Here is a 20655-nt window from a genome sequence, read left to right on the forward strand (position 1 = left end):
CGTCATATTGACGTCAAATACTGACATTTGTTCGACAGGTATGGCAACCAAAATCCAGCGTCTGATAGACGTCATAGTGGTAACGTCCACACAACGTCAAGCTGTAGCATCATTAAATGTTGATATTTGGTTGATTTTAGGTTGCATTGGAAAGTAACCAAAATGCAATGTCTGTCCGACGTTCGACATTTACTTCGACCTGACGTTGGGTTCTGACGTCAATCCTATTTTCATTTCCATGACATTAGGGTACAACATCAATCAGACATCATGTTGATGTCCTGTACCTACTGGGTCATTGGTGCCAGCAGCAAAAATCTTGGGCTGTGGACAATGTGAAACATGCATTGTTCTCTGATGAGTCCACCTTTACTGGCTTTCCCACATCCAGGAGAGTTACGGTGTGGAGAAGCCCCAAAGAAGCGTACCACCATTTTAAGTGTTAGTTTACCCAAAAAGGAAAATTCTGTGAGTAAATTACTCTCTCTCATGTCATTCCAATCCTCTTAAGACCTTCATTCATCTTCTGAACACAAATCAAGGTATTTTAGATGAAATCTGAGAGCTCCCTCATCCTCCATCCTCATCTCCATTTTGGAAAAAGAATCAATTTGGCTCATAGCACTATTTGCTATAACAAGATTTTCCCAACTACAGTAAATAAATTATTCTAGAACTATTCTGCAACCTGGGCAGTGCGGTAGCGCAGTGGGTAGCACTGTTGCCTCAGCAAGAAGGTGGCTGATTCGAGCTTCGTCTGGGTCAGCTGGCATTTCTGTGTGGAGTTTGCATGTTCTCCCCGTGTTGGCGTGGGTTTCCTCCGGGTGCTCCGGTTTCCAAAGACATACGCTATAGGTGAATGAGGTAAGGTAATTTGTCCGTGATGTATGAGTGAATGAGTGTGTTTGGCTGTTTCCCAGTCATGGGTTACAGCTGGAAGGACATCCGCTGCGTAAAACATATGCTGGATAAGTTGTCGGTTCATTCCACTGTGGCGACCCCAGATTAATAAAGGGACTAAGCCGAAAAGAAAATGAATGAATGAATGAATGAATAAATTCTGCAACCTTTGTAACTACATTACCCACAATGCTATAGTGAAAAGTCCACCAATCACAGAGCTGCTGCGAGGCAAACTGCTCTGAAATAACAATTTAGCTCCGCCCACTCCCACCTCTCTGTAGTCAAGTCTTACATCTGTAAATATAAGATTATTTAGCAACGGATGTTTATATCCATATTTAAAGCATAGTTTTATATTTCAGCCGCAGTATAACTAGCTGACATGTTTGTTTACACTTACAGAAGCCATGTTTGGAGGTAATCGACCGCTGTTTTCTTTGATACGGCATGCACAGAGAGTTAGAAAGAGAAACAGAAGATGAATCGGTAGTGTGAGATGAAAGGCTCATCACATCAGAGACGCCCGCGGGCACGATTAATCCGATAATGAATGAAGATCACACACTGGCATAAAGCGTCTCCAAAACGCTGCTGCCAGATGTGTTAATTGAGATGAGACGGGGAAAAAACGAGACGTTTAGAAGCGATATTGTTGGTTTTGCTGCCAGAAAGTTCATCTATGAATACGAGGCCGGTGGCAACAGCTGTGTGCCAGGCAGGTTGGCGTGTGCTTTCTACAAATGTGCCAAATGCAGATCTACAGCAGCGATCAGACTGTGTGTCTCTGCATGATGATGTGAAGGTAATTAATCATTGGGGATATTCTGGGTGGTAACCAGAGTGTTGCTATGGGGTTGCTAAGTGATAGCGTGTGGTGATGTGAAAGGTAATTAATCATAGGGAATATTCTGGGTGGTAACCAGGGTGTTGCTAAGTGATATTATGTGATGATGCGAAAGGTACTTAATCATAGGGAATATACTGGGCGACAACCAAGGTGTTGCTATGGGGTTGCTAAGTCATAACATGTGATGATGTGAAAGGTAATTGATCATAAGGAATATTCTGGGTGGTAACCAGGGTGTTGCTAAGTGATAAAGTGGTGATATGAAAGGTAATTAATCATAGGGAATATTCTGGATGGTAACCACGGTGTTGCTATGGGGTTGCTAAGTAATAGCATCTAATGATGTGAAAGGTAATTAATCATAGGGAATGTTCTGGATGGTAACCAGGGTGTTGCTAGGGGGTTGCTAAGTGATAGCATGCGATGATGTGAAAGGTAATAAATCATTGAGTATATTCTGGGTGGTAACCAGGGTGTTGCTATGGGGTTGCTAAGTGATAGCATGTGATGATGTAAAATGTAGTTAATCATAGGGAATATTCTGGATGGTAACCAGGGTTTTGCTATGGGGTTGCTAAGTGATAGCGTGCAATGATGTGAAGGGTAATAAATCATTGAGAATATTCTGGGTGGTAACCAGGGTGTTGCTATGGGGTTGCTAAGTGATAGCGTGAGATGATGTAAAAGGTAATAAATCATTGAGAATATTCTGGATGGTAACCAGGGTGTTGCTATGGGGTTGCTAAGTGATAGCATGTGATGATGTGAAAGGTAATTAATCATTGGAAATATGCTGGGCAGTAACCAGAATGTTGCTATGGGGTTGCTAAGTGATAGCATGTGATGATGTAAAAGGTAATTAGTAATAGGAAATATTCTGGGCTGTAACCATAGTGTGGCTCTGGAGTTGCTAAGTGATAGTGCGTGATGACGTGAAAGTTAATTACTCATAAGGAATATTCTGGGTTGCTAAGTGATAGTGTGTGATGATGTGAAAGGTAATTAATTATAGGGAATATTCTGTGTGGTAACCAGGGTGTTGCTATGGGGTTGCTAAGTGAAAGCATGTGATGATATGAAAGATAATTGATCATAGGGAGTAATCTGGGTTGTAACCAAGGTGTTGCTATAGGGTTGCTAAGTGATAGTGTGTGATGACGTGAAATTGAATTACTCATAAGGAATATTCTGGGTTGCTAAATTACTCATAAGAAATATTCTGGGTGGTAACCAGAGTGTTGCTATGGAGCTGCTAAGTGATAGCATGTGATAATGTAAAAGGTAATTAATCATAGGGAATATTCTGTGTGGTAACCAGGGTGTTGCTATGGAGTTGCAAAGTGATAGCGTGTGATGATGTGAAAGTTGATTACTCATAAGGAATATTCTGGGTTGCTAAATTACTCATAAGGATTATTCTGGGTTGCTAAGTGATAGCATATGATAATGTGAAAGGTAATTAATCATAGGGAATATTCTGTGTGGTAACCAGAGTGTTGCTATGGGGTTGCTAAGTAACAGCATGTGATGATGTGAAAGGTAATTAATCATTGGGAATATTCTAGGTGGTAACCAGGGTGTTGCTATTGGGTTGCTAAGGGTTGCTAATAATGTGAAAAGTAATGTTTTGATCCTCCTCTGAGCTAGTTTGCTTGGTTCGTGGCTTATGACTCTCATAACAAAGACATTAAAATGATACAAAAATAAATAAATATTAGGGTTAAGACAATGAAAACATTATTTTTCAATTATTCTGCTCGCTAGATATTTCTCAGATCTCTCCAAGCATGTCAATGTTTTTTTTTTGCATGTGTGTGTTTGTGTGTGTGTGTGTGTGTATGATCATTTAGAATGTACGTTAAGAGCACTTTTAAAACTAGCTCTCATATCATGAACACTTTGAGCAATTTCACAACTGACAACAAAACAGTTTTGCATAGAAAACATAGACATAAGAGAAATCTGTCAGTCACTGCTAACGGCTGGTGGAACCTGATCCACTTTTATTCGGTATTGTGAAGAACTTTGGCCGTAATGTCAATCGGCAACAGACTTTAATATAAACACGTACTAAAGAAAGTCAAGCACTCTGTGTTCCCGGTTCCATTCTCTGCCACATGAAAGTAATTCACGACAGCTTGTGTGTATTTACAGGTCCTGGGGCTCAGTGTGAAAACTGAAATTTGGCAGCCTCTTCTAACAGTTGCTCTTCTGTTTTTTTCAGGTAGTGAGAGCAACTGAGAAGTTAAAGCATGAGAACAGATCTCACAAGTCCAGACATCAGCTCAGATGAAGTGGCTTTTTCATAACTGAAGTATAACTGGAGTGTTTCTTACCAGGGGTGCGTTTCCCAAACAATGACTTAACTCGCTGCTGAACTATCATAGTACGATGCATCGGTGGGGAAAAGAACGATGTAGTGACGAGTGTTTCCCAAAACCAGTAGTTTCTCTGTCGCAGATCCATCGCACGAACCACGTTAGTTATAACGTAAAACGCCCATATTGATGCTATAAATGGGGCGGAGTAACTACTTCTTTAGAGAAGAACCCCATGGTTTCTTTGTGCAAATGATAGTGTTTTATACGCACACGCATTTAAAAAAAGTCCAATATTTGTTTTGGTAAAAACATGCACTCGCTTTCCAAATATATGTAAATGGCACATATAGAGCCTATGTTTCCTTAAAAAAATATTATTAAGAACATTATATATTCTATTCTAAATGAACATAAAATCACTACAAAAGCTAAAACGTACTCTAATATTATATATAAATCATATAAATAAATAAATAATGAGTCTATTTATTAAAAAATGAAATTTTATATTTATTATTTATTAGGAAATGAAAAAAATCACATTTTAAAATTAATATTTATGATGATGATTATTATTATTTTACTATTAAGTAGAACATTGTTTATTTATTTTTTATTTTTTTTTAGAAAAGTTTACTTTTACAATATGACACTTGTAAACCACAGCAGAAAGTTCTAACCAGCATGTCTTATACAGTACAGATACTTAATAAATAACCTACTATAGATAAAAGAATTAACGCATGCTATGTTTTTTGTTTTCACAAGCTTTGGAGACGTAACATAAATTCCACTTTTAAATAATAGGTCACCTACAGCTTTCGTCATGAGCCACGGCTGTGTTCCAAATGACATCAATGTTTTCAAAGTGCACTGCGAAGGGAGCACAATTTTAAACATGAAGATCGTTAAAACTGAACTGTAAAAATACTTTAAAAGCAAATTACACCTCAGAGTGATGACTTTAATGATTTTTTTTTTTAATTTCCAAGTTTAAATGTTAGAATGTTCTAAGCAAATAGGGCATAGGGGGATAACTGGGAATAAAACACAGCCAGGAACTATGTTTCTAACTACAGCTCCAGAGGTGTAGTTGCAAGTGCACAAGTTTGCGATGCAGTTTGCGAATGTTCATTGAAACAATGGATTTGGGAAACGCCAAATAAACGAACTATGTTTGTAACGACGTAATTTGTGACCTTAGTTGGCTAACGATGTTTTTGGGAAACGCACCCCAGATCGGGTTCCTTTAGAGGGAAAGAAAAACATGGGCTCTTTCTCTTTTTCATGTCTCTGTTCAATGTATTTTTGTCATCGAAATGACACAGTGGTTTTTTATAAATCTAGTCGATCACATAACGACCCAATATTGATGAACAAAATGGACTTTTTGTGATGGAAAAAAACGTTTTTTTATAGGGGTGGTCCACTCCGATATCATATTTTAAACATTAGTTGATGTTTAATGTAGATGTGTGAACAACATCTCTGAATGTAAGATGCTCAAAGTTCAATGCAAAGGGAGACATTGGCTTTTACAGAGTTAGGTTAGCAAAGCCAACAGCAAACGAAGTTTGGGGACTACAAAAAATACATCCGGTTAAATGAAAACATAAACCCTTTAGATTACATGCATTCACCCTTCGCAGCAAAGGGGCGTGGCCAGAGGCGCTGTAGCGTTATAGCAGAGAAAGCTAAAATGGCATCCAAATGCTGCTATTTCCACAGCGCTTCTTCTGTTTCTGTATTTGGGCTTCCATAGACACAACACAAAGAAAGAAGTGCTTACAGTTTCATTTTAATTATGTTCCAGAGAATTATAAAAAAATATATAGCTAGCATTTGACAGAGGACTTCCAGAATCTCTCCCAGTTCAGTGCTGGATTCGGCTAAAATCTCCTCAAAGAAGGAGCAGCTCCAACCATAATAGACGAAGCTGTGGATTGTGAGCCACAACCTGTAAGTGTTTTTATTTGTTAAAATTGATCTATTACGTGCGCAATGTCTAGCGTTAATGGTAATGTTGTAGCGAGGATGTAAACAAGGATGTAAACAACGGGAAATGCTGTTTGGCACCATTAACAATTTAGCTACTAATTCATATTTATCCATCAAACCGCTGTAAACACCCAGAATCTTCAGCAGCGCTGCAGTGTCTCTCTATGCGCTAATAGCGCTACACATCTCTAATAACACGTATCGCGCAAAAGATATTGTGAATGTTTCATATTACTTACACATGCTTATAACCAGAATATATATGAAAGACACTTGTCGGGTTTTATTTTAAAGAGCAGGCGTGACGTGTCCTTTTTATTTTCGGTCTGATTCAGGCTCAAATTGATACGGTTGGCTACACTGACTGACAGTATTTACCCAACAGAAGCAAAGCGTGTGCTAGTAAAGGCATGATGCTTCCTGTGACGTGGAGCCGATGCGCATTATGTTAGCTGACCAATCAGAGCCTCTTGAGGGCTGGCTTTCGGAGGAACTAGGAAATATGACATTCGTTTTCATGTTAGCTGAGTAGCTGTATATAATCAAAGTAGGATATATGAAAAATAACTTGATTTTTTACAAATGAAGCATGAGCACACGTTGCTTTGCACCCATAAACACAACCAAGCCCTAAAAATACACTCTGGACCACCCCTTTTATTTATTTCCTGCACTGTAAAAATGATCTGTTAAACAATTATCTGTTTATTTAATGCTAAATTTGATTTCCCCCCATTTATTTATGTATGTGAATCGCATTATGGGTCGTTGATCTTTCTTCCAGCAACTTTTAACCTTGAAAAGTTTGGAAAAGTGACATTTATGACCATTTTTAATAGTTTAAAGTAATATATAAAAGTCACTTTGTTAAACTGTAGAGTTGAATTTACAACATCAAAGTCGACAGAGCAAAGATCAACATCCCATAATGCAATTCACATGCGTAAATAAACAGAAAACACCTGTGAATCACAAAACACAGAAACTATTAATTAACAGATATTTTTTAAAGTGTGCGCAGTATATAGAGGACAGTGTGCTTGTGGTCCATTGAGGACACAGCCTAAGCACAGGTCAAAGGTCAAGCGGTTGCTCGCTCTTAAGACCATGATGACAGACGGACACAAGAGGCCAATACAGTAAACATTTTCCCAAGTCGAGCGATCCTGACAGCACATGTTTGTGTTTGCCTCTCTCTGAACTCCACAAAGACTGTCTTTGTGCATTGAGGCGTCTGAATCCGTCTTTTAAAACAGTACCGTAACACAATCTGTGCATCAATTCATGCATCGGGCGCACGTTTCGTCCCACTGGCGGAGCAGACAGGCATCGTGCCAAAATCATGACACAATGCACAACATCATTCATTTCGGAGAGCATGCACATAGACTGAAAGTGTGATTTCTGTGAAAACCTGCTTCAGTAATATTTACACCTTATTTTTAATAGTGTTACAAGCTTTTGGCCAGGACCAGAACGCAGCCTGACCCCACTTCAATATTATAGAGGTGAGACACATACATTTTTGTATGTTATGCAATTAGCGTGGCTAAAGTAAAAAAAAATTAGCCATCCGGATTTTTTTTTCAACCCAGACTCATTCTGAAAATGATTGTGCAAGAGTGTGCTGTCTATGTTGTTACAATTGTAATATTTAATAATACTGAGGCATTCAAGATTTGTAAAGTCATACAGCCCTTGATAACTTGAAACAGCGAGCACTAGTCTCCATACATCTTCAGTATTTCCTCCAGGATTTTTTCCAGCGGTGTTGGAAGACCTTTTACACAAATCTACCCACTACCTATGGCGTTATATTAATGACAAATGGAGAATGGCGTAAGCACAGTATTACAAGTCGAGATCGCATTTACCTGCAATACGAGTGTGCTTGGGCACCGATTTCCTCTGCTTGTGTGCTTAAGTGTGATTTAGCGCGTTTATGTAGTGAGTATGTCTCCAACATTTAATAGGTTTTCTAGGAATATTTGAATGTCCCAATAGACCTACAGAGCGGCATTAATGCGTCCTGAAGTAAAGTGAAACTGCTATAAACTCCAGCAAGATAAAGTCATGATATGCAGACCACAGACCTTTATCTATAAATAAATTATAATCATACAATCTGTGTTCATCATAACTAAAAGCCATGTCGTGTTTGCTGGCCTCACGCACCTGTCAGTCAGTCAGTCAGCACGTAACCTCCAAGTTTTAAATATTTCATAAATATTTCGTGCGTAAACAAAATTCATGCATCCGTAATTATAAAGTCGTAAAGGAAAACGAAGCCTACTCGTAATTTTACGAGGGTACAATTCCAAAATCTGCGATTAGAACAGACACAGATACGACATTTTCTTTGTCTGTTTGTATATGACTGATAATTTTACGATGGGTGTACTTTACAAACACGAATTACAGTTTCACTACGGACACGAAGTCCTGATTACGAGTACGAATCAAACAGCGACACTCCACTGTCAAAATTACATCACCGCTGTGTCAGGCATTAATAAACAAGCGAGAGTCATCGATCACAACGGCGCGCCGTCTCAGGTAGGATTTCTGTTATTCCCTCTTTGAGAAATGTCCGTCATGAGCTGTAATAAAGGTTGAGACTTAATGAAGTCCAATTTCGCTGTGTTTCTTGGACATTTTACAGAAATAAAATTAAGAACGGGCCAAGGATAGAGAGCTAGCATAATGCAAGTTAAAATTACAGGCAGCGAGCGCAGAATCTCTCAGTAAATCACTACTACGGTTACAGAAAAGTTTGCGCTGTTTTAATTCACTTACCTTTTAATACGTTTTGGTGCGATTATATTACGCTATTAAAAACAACAACAACAACAATGAATGAATGTTTTGAATGAGAAGCTGTAATGTAGCCGTGGCGGGATGTATTTTGGTGTGGCGCCCCGACATGGAAGAATGAATGTAGCGGCAACCATGCTCTTTAAAAGTTCTCTGTAGTTTGTCTTGACAACACAAACACTGCTGCTCTGGGATGAGCCGCATGCAAAACACTTGCGGCTGTTAGTAAACCATTCAAAAGATTCCCCTCTTAACCCAAAAAGCGCATTCGTTTGGCCCCTTAGACAGCCAAACTAAAAATATATAAAATAATATATTGCAACTGTCTACTAGCCGGGCTTCCAGCTAACTCTATCAAACCTCTTCAGCTGCTTCAGAACGCAGCAGCACGAGTGGTCTTTGATGAACCCAAAAGAGCACATGTCACTTCGCTACTCACCCGTTTGCACTGGCTGCCAGTTGCTGCTCGCATCAAATTCAAAGCTCTGATGTTTGCTTACAAAGCGACCTCTGGCTTTGCTTCTTCTTATCTGCTCTCACTTCTGCAGATTTATGTGCCCTCCAGAAACTTGCGTTCTGTGAATGAACGTCGCCTCGTGGTTCCATCCCTAAGAGGGAAGAAATCACTTTCCCGAACTCTCACATTCAATCTGGCCAGTTGGTGGAATGAACTCCCTAACTACATCAGAACAGCAGAGTCACTTGCTGTCTTCAAGAAACGACTAAAAACTCAACTATTTAGTCTCCACTTTCCTTCCTAATCTGTAACTGCCTCTCTGGCTATACCACTAACTGTACTCTCTCTCTCTCAAAAAAAATTACATTACTAATGCTTTGCTTCTTAGACTTTACACACCTGAAACTTGTCTATAGCACTTATTCACTGCTGCTCTTATAGTGGTGTAAATTGCTTCCTTGTCCTCATTTGTAAGTCGCTTTGGATAAAAGCCTCTGCTAAATGTAAATGTAATAGTTTTTAATCGTTTAACTGATAGCACTGATAACTAATTACAAACGCACCCTTTCGGTTAACGGTTAATCGATTATTTTGAGCATCCCTATAAAGCACATTTACTAATGCATTAGACAAAGCAATCCAAGCAATTACAATTTTCAATAGCTAACATTTGTTCATGTTGGTAAACACTAAGTAAGTGAATACTAGTAAGTGAATATATAATCCAACACTGTAAACAACTCTGCGTTTTTACAGTGTTGCTGTGTTTTACAGTGTTACAATTCCTTTATGTTGTGTTAACATAAAAAGGGGAATTAAAGCACCCAGTCAAGTTTACATTATTTTGTAAATTGATTTCCACTTTAATAAAGATATATATAACAAACTTGATTAATGTAACCGTTTAAAACAAAACGGCATGTTTTACTATAGCTTAGTATAGTTTTACACTACTACTGTATCTGTTCAGCTGAGGGAACGGAACCAACCCTGTGACGTCAGACACAGCGACATTCCAAGATGGCGGTGCCCTAGGTCTAAAAGCTATAGTAAAACATGCCGTTTCCTTCTAAATGGTTACATTAGTCGAGTTTGTTGTATATATTTTTTATTACAGTGGAACCCAATGTACAAAACAATTTAAACTTGACTGAGTGCTTCACTTCCTCTTTAATTGTTTTTACAGATGTAAGTGGAACCCCCCTCCCCCCTCCGAAAAAACAAAAACAAAAACAGAATTGTGTTAATTCAGCTCATTTTGAATAAGTAGTTTGAACAAAAATTGAGGGAATTATCCACTTATTTAAAGCAATGCCCAAATGCATTTTCTAATCTGACACAAATGTAATATTATACAGACATTCCTGTAGGCTCATCATCATTCATCTCTGAGAACGGTTCTGAGCGCGCGTGTTAATCACATGGTGATGTGTGATATTTGGTACTCACTTCGCGGCTCGCGCGGTCCGTCCACTGTGACCTTTATGGCTCGGTGGTAAGTGGCCACTTGCGGTGGGTTCGTGAATACTGTGATTGTCAGCGTGAAGCTCTTTCCTGCAAAACAACAAAAAAGGTTCAAACCCGATTAATCCGCCGGACAAAGTGTCTCATTCACAGCGCAGCGGTCATTTGCATTTCTCTGCTGGCTACGGTGATGACTGTGGGACTTTAACTGCGAGGAACTCTAGCCATTGAAAAGGCCTGGGCGCTACGGACAATAACGGAATTAGTCTGAATGATGACCCGTGATGGCCAGTGAATTTGTAATTATCAGTTGTTAGACATCACAGATCAGAAATGCAGAAAATGAGCCCAGTTCTGTATAACGGTTGACTCCGTGGGTCTTGTGCCACCGGCTTTGTAATATTTAAAATAATATAATATAATACAAAAATATACATGTTAAAGAATATTAGGAAATCATCTGTCTGTCTATCTATCTCTCTAACTGTCTGTCTGTCTGTCTGTCTATCTGTCTAACTGTCTGTCTGTCTATCTGTCTATCTATCTATCTCTCTAACTGTCTGTCTGTCTGTCTGTCTGTCTAACTGTCTGTCTGTCTGTCTGTCTAACTGTCTGTCTGTCTGTCTGTCTAACTATGTGTCTAACTGTCTGTCTGTCTGTCTGTCTGTCTAACTGTCTGTCTGCCTGTCTAACTGTCTGTCTGTCTGTCTGTCTAACTGTCTGTCTGTCTGTCTGTCTGTCTTTCTGTCTGTCTAACTATGTGTCTAACTGTCTGTCTGCCTGTCTAACTGTCTGTCTGCCTGTCTAACTGTCTGTCTCTCTGTCTGTCGGTCGGTCGGTCGGTCGTCCGTCCGTCCGTCCGTCCGTCCGTCCGTCCGTCCGTCCGTCCCGTCCCGTCCCATCCCATCCCATCCCGTCTGTCTGTCTGTCTGTCTGTCTGTCTGTCTGTCTAACTGTCTGTCTGTCTAACTGTCTGTCTGTCTGCCTGCCTGCCTGTCTGTCTGTCTGTCTATCTGTCTAACTGTCTATCTATCTGTCTGTCTGTCTGTCTGTCTGTCTGTCTATCTATTTATCTATCTGTCCATCTACCTATCTATTTATCTGTCTGTCTGTCTGCCTGTCTGTCTGTCTGTCTACCACCAACTATATATTAATATAAAATATTAATAAATCTATCGATCTGTCCATCTGTCCACCTGCCCGCCCGCCAGATGTTTTGTTAAAAAGGGGAGGGGCTACACCATGTCCCGCCCTCTCTTCATGTTTCGTTTAAGATTTACGTCAAACATCAAATAAAAAATGCACATTTCATTGGACTTTTAATACACTGGTTGTTCTAGTGAGTTTTGATCACTTTTTGTATTAAATTGCCCTAAACATTTGTAGTAACCATAGCAACTCTGTGACAGTTCCCAAAGTCTGCATTCATCAGTGTAATCTTGAAGACACTGATATCTGCTTCAGGAGGGAGCCGATGTTGATTGACCAACTCGCTATATGCTCAAAAATATTTGTGAAAAGGTAGCTAACACTTTACTATGAGCGATTAGATATGCCCGTGTCATTTACACACACACACACACGCACACACACACACACACACACACACACACACACACACACACACACAATCTCTCTTTCTCTCATTTCTGTGTGACTGTGAATGATTATGCAATAATAGAAGTTTAATCTTGTCTTGTTTTTTAATCTGCCACTATCCTAACACACAGGCATTTGTAGCTCCGCCCTCTCTTGAGCACCATCTTATTTGAATTTAAAGTGACAGTCACCAAAATGGCACAATTAGGATAAAAGCCCAAAACAGTCCGTTTCAAAGAGTTATAAAACATTATCTGTGGGGTATTTTGAGCTGAAACATCACATACACACTCTAGGGGCATCAGAGACTTATTTTACATCTTGTAAAAAGGGGTATAATAGGTCACCTGTAAGATGCAGCGGAGTGATATTCAGAGTGAATATTCACAATATGTAAATTCTCAGTGTTTGAAAACAGTAGACAAGTGTTTGCACTTTCTGTCAGTTGTGCACAGGAAATCCTCAGATAGTTGTAATGAAACAGACACAGCACTGATGATGTGTAATGCATGACACTTTCTCTGCACGTCACACAGGAAGAAGTGGGTGGAAAAGGACTGACACAATACAACACACAGCTACTCTTGGCGTGTGCATTAGTCTGCATATCTTTGAAACTAACTTTAATTCACTAACACTTGAAATGGGGAGAGCTTTCAGTCCAACAATATAAGGTCAGCAAGACCATTTATGGTTCATTTCCCATCAGAGAAATCCATTCTAAATGTTTTAATAGATAGGAAGGTTTAATATAGCAGTAACACTTAATATAGCAGGAACAGGGGTCAGGAACCTTTTTTCAGCAAAGAGCCATTTTGGATTTTTTTGGCAAATGCATTTTTTAAAGAGCCATTAGGGATATATATAAAGCATCACATGTTGAGCAAGTCCATGTAATAATAAAGGACAATTTATAGAATTTCTTTCTTTTCACCACTCATGAACATTGTTTGAATTTTATGGCCCAATGTTCTCATGTAAGTGGCATACCCAGCCTGATCTCACGAGAAAACGTAAGTATTTTACATTTTGCCAGTTCAGTGGCTAATTCGTACGAATTTGTACGAGTTCAGTCGTACGAAATTGTGCGATTTTTAAAAAGGAGGCGTGGCACCTAAACCCAACCGTCATTGGGGGATGAGCAAATCGTACAAAATTGTACGAATTAGATCGTACGAATTCGTACAAATTAGCCACTAAATCAAAAAGTTGCGAATTGCCGTGAGATTGTGTTGGCATGCCCTTTCTTGGTGTCGTGATACAAGTTAATCCACAGCGCCGCATGCGCGCATTGGTTGAAAATTGTTCTTATTCTTATTCATTTTGCTGTAAAAATATACAATGAAAAGGCTATTTTAATTGTATTTTCATTAGGAAATTGGGAATAGCAAATTGAAGGGAGACAGCTGGAGAGCCACATATTTTTGGATCAAAGAGCCATGGGTTCCCTACCCCTGCTTTAGAATAATAATCTATTTAATGTATTTACTATCTCTTAAAGCATTTAATATTCATAGTGTAACATTTAGGCTGCATTTACACTGCAGATCTTGATGGTCAATTCCGATTTTGTGACTGTATCCGATTTTTTTTTTTTTGCTGACCTGCTTACGTCATCTTTTAATAGTGACTCGTATCCGATCGTCTGCATTTACACAGCACACGGCAAAGGCGCAATGACCAGGAAATAAAAGAGCGGGCGCTGACTAACAGCTGACAATTAAAGAGCGCTCTTTTCTCTATTCCTGTATGTAATCTGTTCGCAGCTTTTGACAAGCTGTTTTACTATAGTTTATGACAGAAAGGTTGTAATTTGTCCATCTTCTTTTGATATATAGGCTTTTTTAAACCAGTAGGCATCTTATTGTCATGTCCATGGCGTGATTTATACACTAGTTTTATACTAGTTTATATTGGTTGCGTGGCGGACATTGCGCTCTCTCGCTCTCGTTTACATGCTTGAATACCTGTGCTATATGACAATATAAAAGCTGTTTAAGTCCTTGTGTATGAGATTTAAGGTTTGGGACTCTGCTGAAGTCTGTTCTGAAATAAAAGCGTCAGAGTTGACGTCATTCACTATGGTTTTTAATGATGCGTGACTCAGATTGACAGGTTAACATCTGATCTACCTGCTTACACTGCTGACACGAGGGCACAGATCCGATTCATATCGGATAAATTTCCACATATGAACAAGGCCTGAATCTGATTTGAGTAAATCGGAATCCATGTGATTTGTTCCTGCTTACACGTACATGGGCCATATCCGATCTGACACATGGGAGAAAAAAAATCGGATTGAGTCACTTGAACAGTGCAGTGTAAATGCAGCCTAACTGATGCATTATTAAAATATGATTGTGCTTGTTAACATTAGTTAATGCACTATAGGTTAACATGAACTACTGTTATTAAAACACATTTACACTACTTTTTATTTTTTGAAAAGATATTGCTACACCACTGTTTTTGAAAAAAGACACTGTTACACTGTGACTACTAAAATAATATCGGTACACAACTGATTCTGAAATAAAACTATACTGTTTAAATACTGTTTAAAATTCTAAAACATTGTTAGAAAACTGTTTCTGAAACACCAAGACATGTTTGCAGTATTTTCCATTGAGTTAAAATGCATTTGAGTCTGTCTTGAGTTCCAGATAAAGAAATTTACAGTTATTCTCAGTGGCTTTGGCATATTTCTCACAACACTATTTCCATTTGCACATCAGTTAATGCATTTCTCAAAACAATTATTCATTTGTGCACATCACAGTAGCAGTTTCTCATTCCGTCCAACAAATTGCGAATGCTTTTGGACATGCATCAACTGCTTTCATACAACTCTCTTCTGTTTATAACATTATCATTTGCTTATGTCATGTCAGTCAAAATCAACTAAACTTGTGAATGCTGAATAGTCATTGCATATAAAACTAATAGTGCTCATTTCACTACTTGAGTCATTACATACACAAATGTTGAACTAGATGTCAAAACATCTACCAAGCTAATTTTATAAAACTATTAAAATCTTTTTTTTTCTGAAAATGTCTTCTGAAATGAACAATTTAATGAATGATTTGCAGATCTATGTGTGTTGGTTCAGTTCTAATATGTACTGTAATATTGTTTACAGTTGTGCTCAGCTCTACCCAATGGGAGTTTGTTTGCTGTAAATAAGGGTGTTTATTCTTTTGCACAATGCTCTGAATAAATTAGAATTGCAAAGAGCAAATGCAGTAAAACAGTAAAACATATTCAGTGTCTTGTACTCAGATACGTCACTAACTGCAGTGCTGTTTAACTTTACTGTAGTTTTCAAACGGCTGTGCTAATAGTATATAGTGCTGTCTTGAGTATTTTCAGGACGTGTCACCAAAATCTGACTGTTTTACATTGGAACAAATGTACAGAGTAATCTGTCATAATGAAAACAGGACAAAGCCATTTGACCATCTTGTTCATAAACAATGGTGTCAGGACTTTTCATCTTGATGACACTGACACTTTCATTGACATGAACACTTGCTTTTGAGGAATGAGCTCTCCATTTTAAGCAAGTAACAGGCTTTTGCAGGTTATCAACTAGGTTTTGCAGTTTGTACTAATTGTTTAGAGGAATGCATTAACTGTTGTGCAAATGTAAATAGTGTTGTGAGAAATGCACCAAAGTCACTGAGAAAAACTGTATTATAAATCAAGTTTTTGACATGTTACTGAAACACTAAGACATTGATTAACTTCCTTTTAGACAGGGAAAATGTATCTGAATGTATGAAATTTCAGACAAGTTTCCAAAAATGTACCCTAATGGGACAAAGTCACTTATAAATGACGGCAAATTAAAACAAAGGTCAAAATTCAGATGTATAAAACAAATATTGGAAAATTATTTCAGCCTTAAATACTCTAGAAATAAAGAGTAGTGATTTATTTAGATGTGATTTTTTTTGATGATAATTAGTCCCATAGAGGCTTAAATACTGTAATACATATATTACTAATTGTTTGTTCATGTTAGTTGATAGATTAACTAATGGACCATTGTTTTAAAGTGTTACCTTATACACTCGAAACAAATATTTCACTGCCGGTTCAACTACTTAATTAGAATGAGCTGAAACAACACTATTCTTAAGATTTTTTTGGGACAACTTAATTGTTTTATGTTCAATCCACTTAAATTTGTTAAGTTAACCTAAATGATGTTTTTTTTATAGTGTCACAAGCTTTTGACCAGGACAGAATAGCAACCATCCAGAACACCCTAGCAACTGCGGGGCAATGCCTTGGCAAGCACTCACATCACTGTAGAGGTGAGGCACAAAAAGTTTCTAACATGCATTGATTATATATTATAAGCCATTAAACAACACCTTAGTGTATGTCTGTGATAGAGTGTGTGGGTGTTTCCCAATGTTGGGTTGCGGCTGAAAGGGCATCCGCTGCGTAAAACATATGCTGGATAAGTTGGCGGTTCATTCTGCTGGGGTGACCCCAGATTAATAAAAGGACTAAGCCAAAAATAAAATGAATGAATAAATATAAACAACATATTTTGTAAAACACACAGCCATTGTCCACATGCATGACACATTTTTTGATCAACCGTCATTTTTAACATTATGAATGCATTTGCATTTGTTTTTACTAAATACATGCAGTGTTTGTTTTATTCACTAGCATTTAATATAATTACACTTTCTTATATTAATAGAATGCAAACTTTCATAGCATATTCTTTAAGATAAAGTCATGCGTTGTTTTTGTATGTCAATTAATGTCATTGTCAAAACACTTAAAAATTATTGACAAAAAATGACTAAAATCACTGTATTCTTCATGTCAGGCCAATAGTTAGGCCCAATCCCAATTCTATATTTGTACCCCTTCCCCTTCCCCTTCAAAATTTACCCCTAAGAATTGGGACAGCACTACAGCACCTGCACACATCATCATATGTCAACGCAATCTCTTTCTTCATATGAGAACAGACGATGGCGACTGCTGTAGTTATTCCAGTTGGGTTATTTTTTGGTATTTATCCTCAGGAAATCACTGAAGGCACCGATATTATATTATCATAATGATCTAATGTGACAAAAAATCTAAACTATACTGTGCATTTACACAGTGGCCATATTCATCTATGTAAACACAAGAAAACAACATTATAGCAGACACTGTAAAAAGCTCATTACCAGCCACTAGACTTTTCTGACAGGGGATTCGAGTGTCAGAATGTTGTGGGACTGCTATTCAGGAGTTATTATAGGTTATTATATATATATATATATATATATATATATATATATATATTTTTTTTTTTTTTGTTTTTTTTTTTTGTTTTTTTTTTTAAAGCACGGTGGTAAAACACGAACACCATTAATAATGTATTAAAACATGTGCTTGTTCGTCGTAAAAATTCGTAATAATGACAAAAAATCTGAATTTGTGCATCTCCTGACTTCTGTGTGCAGCCATTCTGTAGCTGGTGTTTTCAGGAAAATATTCTTACCCCTTGGTTTTGAGTGTGGTCCTGAAAAATCTCCATTTCAAGGGCTGTCTAGCTCTTCCCCTTAGCCCTACGCCTTCAAGCTTAAGAGAATTGGGACACCCCGACCCCTTCACGTGAACGCACAAAACGAGGGCTAGGGGTAAGGGAAAGGGCTAAGGGGTAGATTTGGGATTGGGCCTTAGTGATTAGACTTTGTACATGTAAATGTCATTTTAGTAGTATAAAACATAATATTGGATAAGAAATAGTAAATAGAGAATTAAGTCTCTATAACACAAAAAGTACAGGCCGGTTATCACAAAGTTTTTTCAAAATCCTCAAATCCAGACAATTCATCCCTTCAACCTCATTCATTCATTTTCCTTCGGCTTAGTCACTGATTTATCCGAAGTCGCCACAGCGGAATGAACCACCAACTCATCCAGTGTATGTTTTACACAGCGGATACCCTTCTAGCTGCAACCCAGTACTGGGAAACATCCACACACTGTCGCATTCACACACACTCATACGCTATAGCCAATTTAGTTCATCTAATTCTAGCGCATGTGTTTGGACTGTGGAGAAAACCAGAGCACCCGGAGGAAACCCACGCCAACACGGGCAGAGCATGCAAACTCCACACAGAAATGCCAACTGACCCAGGCGGGACTCGAACCAGTGACCTTTTTGCAGTGAGGCGACAGTGCTAACCACTGAGCTGCCATGCAATAATAATAATAATATAAATGATCAAATATACAACAGGTGACATGGTGGCGCAGTGGGTAGCATGATCGCCTTACAGCAAGAAGGTCGCTGGTTCGAGCCTCGGCTGGGTCAGTTGGCATTTCTTGGTCAGTCCAAAGACGTGCTGTAGGTAAATTAGGTAAGTTAAATTGGCCGTAGTGTATGTCTGTGATAGAGTGTGTGGGTGTTTCCCAGTGTTGGGTTGCATCCGCTGCGTAAAACATATGCTGGATAAGTTGGCGGTTCATTCCGCTGGGGTGACCCCAGATTAATAAAGAGACTAAGACGAAAATAAAATGAATGAATGAATATAAACAACATGTTTTGTAAAACACACAGCCATTATCCACATGCATGACACATCTTTTTGATCAACCGTCATTTTTTACATTATGAATGCTTCTTGCTAAAGTAATTAGTCTTTCTTGCCTCCCACAGGAATGCATCTCTAAGCCCCCAAAAGCACACTGATGAGACCCACCCAAGCCCATCCCAAACACACACACACATACAGCTCGATCAACCCTGGCATCTGCCATCCATTCAACGCTTGCTGACCAGCTGCTAAAAATACTCCAAGCTCTGTCTCGTTCTGATGGCTTTTTCTGTTAGAAATGATTTCCTAAACAGAGACACAGCCTCCATGTGCAACGCATAAACTCCCCATCATCAACAACACACACACCAGCACACCCTAATCCATTCACAAATAAGGGCACTTCCTAAAAACACGCCTGCATCTGTGCATAAATGAAATGCTGACGCCTGCTATTTCTCCTGCTGTCGTTTGTTTGATTGCATTGGATCTTATTGTAATCTTGCGCATCATCGCACGCGGTATCGTTTTCCATATTTAATTTCCGCGTGCTGTGCTATCTGCTCCCTCACTTCCTCTTTCAGATCCCATGTCGGAGATAGCAGAAACCCAAACCAGCGGAGGTGTGTGTCCGCATGCGGGTGACAGCTGTGAGCAGATAACATGGATGCGACGCACAGCGTGCAGGAGGGTATGTGTGTGGGCGTGGTGTGTGTGAGGACAGCAGACTTGACCAAACCACTGACCAGGAAACTGCTGTTTGCGTGGCCTCGTGCAGTCGGAGAGATTATACAATGATCAGGTTTCCTCAACACACACACATGCAAATGCTGCAGTTTGAACCAACACACACCTAAAAAGTAGTGACACACTCGCTTGTAGGCCAGAATCAGTGTCGGGGAAACGTACTTTTTAGTTTGGTGTCCAAAATATAAGTTCATATTTTGCTAAATATATTTGCGTGTACTGTGTATATATTTGTGTATATACAGTTGAAGTCAGAATTATTAGCCCCCCTGTTTTTTTTTTCCCCCAATTTCTGTTTAAGGGAGAGAAGATTTGTTCAACACATTTGTAAACATAATAGTTTTAATAACTCATCTCTAATAACTGATTTATTTTATCTTTGTCATGATGACAGTAAATAATATTTGACTAGATATTTTTCAAGACACTTCTATACAGCTTAAAGTGACATTTAAAGGCTTAACTAGGTTAATTAGGTTAACTAGGCAGGTTAGGGTAATTAGGCAAGTTATTTTATAACGATGGTTTGTTCTGTAGACTATCGGAAAAAAATATAGCTTAAAGGGGCTAATAATATTGACCTTAAAATGGTTTCTAAAAAATTAAAAACTGCTTTTATTCTAGCCGAAATAAAACAAATAAGACTTTCTCCAGAAGAAAAAATATTATCAGACATACTGTGAAAATTTCCTTGCTCTGTTAAACATCATTTGGGAAATATTTAAAAAATAATAATAATTCAAAGAGGGGCTAATAATTCTGACTTCAACTGTATATACACAAATATATACACAGTACAAATATATTAAGCAAAATATGAACTTATATTTTGGATGCGATTAATCGTTTGACACCAAATTAAAAAGTACGTTTCCCCGACCCTGATTCTGGCCTACAAGCGAGTGTGTCACTACTTTTTAGGTGTGTGTTGGT

The 20655-nt window shown here is 38.4% G+C and overlaps 1 protein-coding gene across 2 annotated transcripts in view; it reads right to left on the bottom strand.

The window, feature by feature from the left end:
• runx2a (RUNX family transcription factor 2a) overlaps positions 1–20655 on the bottom strand; it is a 147966-nt gene that overhangs the window by 49673 nt on the left and 77638 nt on the right. For both annotated transcript variants that reach the window (XM_056477666.1, XM_056477665.1), the window contains exon 5: positions 10790–10894. In XM_056477666.1, the coding sequence (XP_056333641.1) occupies positions 10790–10894 (105 nt within the window). The remainder of the gene's footprint in view (positions 1–10789; positions 10895–20655) is intronic.

This window comes from Danio aesculapii, chromosome 17, assembly GCF_903798145.1.
Source record: "Danio aesculapii chromosome 17, fDanAes4.1, whole genome shotgun sequence".
NCBI lineage: Eukaryota > Metazoa > Chordata > Actinopteri > Cypriniformes > Danionidae > Danio > Danio aesculapii.